Source organism: Astatotilapia calliptera, chromosome 3 (assembly GCF_964374335.1).
Source record: "Astatotilapia calliptera chromosome 3, fAstCal68.1, whole genome shotgun sequence".
Classification (NCBI taxonomy): Eukaryota; Metazoa; Chordata; class Actinopteri; order Cichliformes; family Cichlidae; genus Astatotilapia; species Astatotilapia calliptera.
The window spans coordinates 1,827,177-1,834,651 of NC_137424.1; the positions used below are offsets into that span (position 1 = coordinate 1,827,177).

General features: G+C 40.9%; 1 protein-coding gene across 1 annotated transcript in view; it reads left to right on the forward strand.

Annotated features, from left to right (window-relative positions):
• The window catches only part of LOC145419375 (protein NLRC3-like), a 177,604-nt gene that overhangs the window by 67 nt on the left and 170,062 nt on the right, over positions 1-7,475 (forward strand). Inside the window, exons 3-5 of the mRNA XM_080294525.1 lie at positions 47-1,865; positions 2,791-2,964; positions 3,240-3,413. Of these exons, the coding sequence (XP_080150651.1) occupies positions 47-1,865; positions 2,791-2,964; positions 3,240-3,413 (2,167 nt within the window). The remainder of the gene's footprint in view (positions 1-46; positions 1,866-2,790; positions 2,965-3,239; positions 3,414-7,475) is intronic.

A 7,475-nucleotide genomic window follows, 5' to 3' on the forward strand; every position in this document is an offset into this window, starting at 1 on the left:
TGTAAAATGTGATTGTTAAAGTTGTAATTTTATTATTATTATTCAGAACTTCCAGCTGCAGTTTGTCACCGTAACCTTAAATCCACCCTGAAGAAGAAGTTCCAGTGTGTGTTTGAGGGCATCGCTAAAGCAGGAAACCCAACCCTCCTGAATCAGATCTACACAGAGCTCTACATCACAGAGGGAGGGACTGCAGAGGTCAATGATGAACATGAGGTCAGACAGATTGAAACAGCATCCAGGAAACCAGACAGACCAGAAACAACCATCAGACAAGAAGACATCTTTAAAGCCTCACCTGGCAGAGATGAACCAATCAGAACAGTGCTGACAAAGGGAGTGGCTGGCATTGGGAAAACAGTCTTAACACAGAAATACAGCCTGGACTGGGCTGAAGACAAAGCCAACCAGGACATCCAGTTCATATTTCCATTCACTTTCAGAGAGCTGAATGTGCTGAAAGAGGAAAAGTTCAGCTTGGTGGGACTTGTTCATCGCTTCTTTACTGAAACCAAAGAAGCAGGAATCTGCAGCTTTGAAGACTTCCAGGTTGTGTTCATCTTTGATGGTCTGGATGAGTGTCGACTTCCTCTGGACTTCCACAAAACTACAATCCTAACTGACCCTAGAAAGTCCACCTCAGTGGATGTGCTGCTGATAAACCTCATCAGGGGGAAACTGCTTCCCTCTGCTCGCCTCTGGATAACCACACGACCTGCAGCAGCCAATCAGATCCCTCCTGACTGTGTTGGCATGGTGACAGAGGTCAGAGGGTTCACTGACCCACAGAAGGAGGAGTACTTCAGGAAGAGGTTCAGAGATGAGGAGCAGGCCAGCAGCATCATCTCCCACATCAAGACATCACGAAGCCTCCACATCATGTGCCACATCCCAGTCTTCTGCTGGATCACTGCTACAGTTCTGGAGGATGTGCTGGAAACCAGAGAGGGAGGACAGCTGCCCAAGACCCTGACTGAGATGTACATCCACTTCCTGGTGGTTCAGGCCAAAGTGAAGAAGGTCAAGTATGATGGAGGAGCTGAGACAGATCCACACTGGAGTCCAGAGAGCAGGAAGATGATGGAGTCTCTGGGAAAACTGGCTTTTGATCAGCTGCAGAAAGGAAACCTGATCTTCTATGAATCAGACCTGACAGAGTGTGGCATCGATATCAGAGCAGCCTCAGTGTACTCAGGAGTGTTCACACAGATCTTTAAAGAGGAGAGAGGACTGTACCAGGACAAGGTGTTCTGCTTCATCCATCTGAGTGTTCAGGAGTTTCTGGCTGCTCTTCATGTCCATCTGACCTTCATCAACTCTGGACTCAATCTGCTGGAACAACAACAAACAAGAGGCTCTTGGTGGCCTTTCCAGTTTATGCTGTGGTTTAAACCATTTCCAGAGAAAATACATCTTTATCAGAGTGCTGTGAACAAGGCCTTACAGAGTCCAAATGGACACCTGGACTTGTTCCTCCGCTTCCTCCTGGGTCTTTCACTGCAGACCAATCAGACTCTCCTACGATGTCTGCTGACACAGACAGGAAGTAGCTCACAGACCAATCAGGAAACAGTTCAGCACATCAAGGAGAAGCTCAGTGAGGATCTGTCTGCAGAGAAAAGCATCAATCTGATCCACTGTCTGAATGAACTGGATGATCGTTCTCTAGTGGAGGAGATCCAACAGTCCCTGAGATCAGGACGTCTCTCCACAGATAAACTGTCTCCTGCTCAGTGGTCAGCTCTGGTCTTCATCTTACTGTCATCAGAAGAAGATCTGGATGTGTTTGACCTGAAGAAATACTCTGCTTCAGAGGAGGCTCTTCTGAGGCTGCTGCCAGTGGTCAAAGCCTCCAACAAAGCTCTGTGAGTAAATCTGTGATCATGTTTATTTTTAAAATGTTGATTAAAAGTGGTCATAGATTTCTTCTATGACAGATCCATGTCCTAAAACCATGAGCCAGCGTAGTTGTATAGTATAAAAGAAAAAAGGAGAACTTTTGACTACAATATTGTAACTTGAATGAACTTTTGATACAGCCTTTAAACATAAAATTTATGAACAGAATCGGTGACTAAGGGCAGCCCTGGTGGAGCCCATCACCCACCGGACTTATTACTATCCAACGTATTGCCGGCTATGCCAACCAAGCTCTTGCAGTGGTTGTAAAAGGATCGAATGGCCCGTAGCAATGGCCATAAAATGTTTCTCAGTTTTATTATTTTCAGTCACATCTGTTTTTGATTATTAACTGAATATTTTAAAATTCAGGCTTTTTATGTTATACAAAACATCATATTTTCTTATGATGTCTTGTATTGATTCTGAAGGAATAGTTTTCATCAGTATCGCAGATACCAGCCTGAATTTTACTTTGTATTGGATCAGGAAGGAAATCAGTGGCATCACACATCACTTACAGCAACTTCAGTACCTCTTCATTTTAATAAACTGGGGGGAGGTGCACCAAGATTCAGTATGAGATAAAGAATTATTTTTAACTGTAAGGTTGGAGAAATCTGTTGTTGGAAATTGGAAGAACGGGTCATCTTAAAAATCACTGCATTGTAGTTTTATTCAGGCCCCTTCAATCTGTGATCGCTGTTGCTTTGCATTGTAAATGCTACTATTACAAAGTCACAAATATTAGTGTATGTGTGTGTTGTTGGGTAATAAACCAAAGGAACAGAATCTACCAGCACCTCACTGATTTCTGCTTAAAAACAACAAAAAAGCAATAAAGCTCTGATTTGTTTGGTTGATCTTGTCTCCCTTCCACCTTGATTTCAGACTGAGTGGCTGTAACCTGTCAGACAGAAGCTGTGAAGCTCTGTCCTCAGTCCTGAGCTCCCAGTCCTCCCGTCTGACAGAGCTGGACCTGGGTAACAACAACCTGCAGGATTCAGGACTGAAGCTTCTGTCTGCTGGGATGAAGAGTCAATACTGCAAACTGGAAACGCTGAGGTCAGATCAAGCGATATCGATTTTTTTTTCATCAATTAACATCATTTAATCAATTTCATTTGGAAAAAATTAACATTGTGTGTATGTTTTGTTTTTTTAATGAATCCATGCAAGTCACAGTAAACTGCCACATTTGACTTTTGTAACATGAGGCAATAAGGATTCCAGCATGTCCTGAAACAGTGTTGAAATATTGTAAATGTAGTAGCTCCTCATGGCACCATGAATATACTTTAACACAAGTGTTTCATGTCTTCTTGTCATCCTTTCTTCAGACTGAGTGGCTGTAACCTGTCAGACAGAAGCTGTGAAGCTCTGTCCTCAGTCCTGAGCTCCCAGTCCTCCCGTCTGACAGAGCTGGATCTGGGTAACAACAACCTGCAGGATTCAGGACTGAAGCTTCTATTTTCTGCAGTGGAGAGTCCAAAGTGTACACTTGGGATTCTCAGGTCAGGATTCAGTCTTTTCTGATGATGATTTAAAACCTGAGTCAGGTCGATAAATGGCTTACTCATTTACAACAGACATGATTTGTTAAATCACCTTATATCTAACCCAAAGGTCCTGTGTTTTACTACTTTGATTTTTTTAGTAAAACACAGGACCTCTTAATATTTATCTAAGAGACCATATATAATTTTTTTCCCTGGATCATGTGTGTACCCTCCTGGTTGGAGCTCCAGCAGCCTGTATCAGTGAATGGGACTTTAAATGAAATTGCTGCCCCTGTCAGGAAGAGGTCTGAGTGACACACAAAACAGAAAATATGAGCACTGCATGTGTCTGAGGCTACTCAGATACAGACCTGAATGAGACACTAACTTTGTCTCTGAGAGATAACTTTTATTATTAAATACACTTCATTTCTCATCTGTGTAGAGAATGTAGAGTTTGACATGCTAATATTACAAAATGAAAAATCACACTGAGTCACAAAGAAATTGTTTTGGAGTATTTATGGTTCAGCTGATGAAATTGTTCAAACAAACCAGTAATTTACACCGAAACAGCACAAGTGAAACTTTTTCGAGGGACTTACACTAAGCTTGTCCTGGTACACCTGTAGAGCCCAGCTTCTATGGACCATGAGCTTAAGTTCTGTGCTGCTCTGATTTATTGCCCGTGCTGTCTTTCAGTTCAGCTTTGTCGAGTCTCTGGTAGGATTTCTTTTACATGACCTGTGTAAAAACAAAACAGGAAACACATTAAGCTGAAGTAAGATGCACAATTTGAAAAATGGGGCACAAAAAATGTTGCTGCTTTCTGGAAAGTGTGTCTAAGAAGACCCAATGGAGAAAGTGAAGAGAAAAATCAAAGATTAAGAAAAAGAAAATGGCAGAGGCAGTTTCTCTTGGACTGCCTGCAGATGGGGCGAGACTCTAGAAACAGGGATGATTGGAGAAAATGCAAAGAGGCCATAGGATAAACCAGGAGATGAATACTCTGGTGTTCTGGGGATAGTGGGAGTGAGAGGGAGAGATGCCAGTAAATGATTTCAAGGATAAATTTCAGAGAATCAGAGCTAAGAAACCAAAGCAAGTGGGGAACTACAAACATGTGGACAGACTCATAATTAGGCCAAAGACACATTAAAGCAATTATTACAGGTTTAGAAACAGGGATGGATATGAAGGAGCTTAGCATGAATTTGCATTGAGGAAAGAATAGCAACGAGCATCAGAGGAAACAGTTAGGAAAACTAAAAGGATGCACTGGCAGGAATACTGCAGTACTTTAGGAAGAACTACACCAGTTCAGAATGTGTGGAGTACAGTTAACCCTTTACAGCTGATCGGAGCGGGCACGCTCTGTTTTGCGTAACTATTTTTAAATCCCAGTAGCTTATATTATATTTTTACCTGCTGTAGAGCCATTTTTGGGAGCATTTCAAGTTGCTATACATCAATACAACCATTACAGCCTAAATTTTAATAATATGTATGTATTAAGTGCATAGTAATTACATAAATTGCAAAAAAGTGCAATAAACTACAAAAAAATTGAAAATCGTTTTTGTTTTTTTAACATATATTTCTAGTTAGAGAAATTTAAGAGGCTTTTCCCTCAAAACTGTAAATACAAAAAAGTTGCACAAAATAGTTTCCCACCACAGGAAATTTATTTTGAGTGTCTTCATAGTTTTATTTTTGAAATACACCAATTTATATATACTGCAGGAAAAACAAAAATGAATATTATACTGCAAATTTGCAAAATAACAGCATATGCATCAAAATAAACTATTTCCAGCAGTGCAATATGAGTCCTAAGCATATTTGGAAGGAAACTGTAACCTAGGACAAGCTGATGGCATAAGATGTAAGTACAACTCCTCAGGTTTCATATGCAAAAAAAATTTTTGCGCTAGCTCACGTGGTTACAGTGCTACCGGGATTTAAAAATAGTTGCACAAAACGGAGTGTGCCCACTCTGACCAGTTTTAAAGGGTTAAAGCAAGAAAATATGGTATTAGCATTAGCTGCCAATTCCTATTCACCTAAAATTAGCATTACCTGCTAATGGCAGTCTACTTAGCATTAACTCTTCACTAATGTAATGCTAATTCACATCAAATTATCGTTAGCTTTAGCATTAGCGGCTAGCTTCAGCCTACCTAGCACTAGCTGCTCACATTGTTAAAAGGGAAGAGAAAACGATATTAGCATTAGCTTGTAATAATTATTCATCCCTAATTAGAATTAGCCACTAATGGCAGCATACTTAGCATTAACTTCTCACATCGTCATAATACAAATGATGCTAACTTGCATTAAATTAGACTGCTGTTATTAGCTAATGCTATTTAGCAGTAGCTGCTCACATTGCTATAAAGCAAAGGAAAACGATATGAGCATTAGGTTCTAATGCGTATTTGCCTTAAATTAGACGTAGGTGCTAATGGCGGACTACTTAGAGAGTGTTAGCATTAGCCGTTCACATTGTTATGAAGTTAAGGGAAATAGTGTTAGCATTAGCTACTCACATTGTTAAAAAGTGTTAGCATTAGTGCATAATGCTAATTCACATCAAATTAGCATTAGTTAATAACGGCAGCCTATTTAGCATTAGCAGATAATGTCGACCTTGGCCCACTGGAAAAGTTCAGAACTAAAGATTTAGGAGTGTTTCTCGATAGCTCTTTCTCATTTGAGAAACAAATGAATTCTGTTATTAAAACCAGCTGTAAGGTTTATATTGTTGATTGTCATTTATGCTTAGAAATATTTACTCATATATGCTTAGAGTTGTATAATCGATTGCATGATGATAGAGGTTTGATCCTGAGTAGTATGTAAAGACTCTGTGTGCCTTCCAGAGTGCTCTGGCATGCACACACCACTTGGGGCCATGAGAGAGGTCGTACCCTCTCTTACTGATTTATGGTGTAGGACAGGGGTCTCAAACTCAATTTAGCTGGGGGCCGCTGCAGGCAGAGTCTGGGTGAGGCTGGGCCGCATTAGGTTTTCCACAAGAAAGGCATGGTTAAAAAATTCCAATCTTCTCAAATCTCTTTATTTTTATTTTTTAACACAAAATATGAAAAATGAATAAACAAATTAAGAATTAATAAGAAAATAAATCAATCTGTAAAACATAAATAAAATAATAATAAGATATTTTTAGTCAGTGAACTTGTGTGTTTCTTTCAGTCTTCTATATCTGCTGTATTTAGATTGAAATGTCTGTATTAACAGTTCTATAACCTTCTTCTGAACATGAATGGAACACTGGAGAAAATGAACTGTTCTTCTGAACATGGCTTCTCTTGCCTACTCCTTGCTGCTAGAGACCTGGCAGCGTTTCCTCTCGCATAGCCGAGCCAGATTTGGCCTGAGGGAGGAAGCAGTTGCGACCCTCAGTATGTCTTGAAGATGATCATCCGTAAGTCTGGACCTGTACTTGGACTTATTGAAGTTCAAAGTGGAGAAGAGCTTTTGGCACAAGTATGTGCTACCAAAAAGGCACATGGTCCGCTTGAACATTCGGGAAAGCCGAGGGAAACTAGGGCTCAAGTCTCTCAAAGATTGTCCAAGCTTGTCTGCTTTTCCACTCACCTCCCTGAACTTTGCTTTGAGTTCAGAGTTGCACTGCAGCTCAATGAGCTCCATTTGAAGCACAGAAGGGGCATCTTGCACATCAAAGGAGAAGGGGTCCGCAAAAATGTGAAAGGTGGCTCTGTGTGTCTTGAAGTCAGCAAATCTGTGATCAAATTCCTCCTGTAGCCTCAAAATGACATCAACATACTCGTCAGCACTGAATGGTGTGCCTGCATCCACGAGTGCCTTGCATGCTGGGAAATGGCAAAGGTTTGTCTGAGAGAGCTGAGCTTTCCAGAGCGCCAGTTTTGTGGAGAATGCTCTCACGTTGTCATAGGCAGCACTGACAAGTTGCCCCTGGCCTTGTAACGTCTTGTTCAGTACATTAAGCTCATGTGTCATATCAACAAGAAAAGCTGAGTCCATGAGCCATTTGGGATCAGTTAGCACAGGAACACTAACTCCATCCTTCTC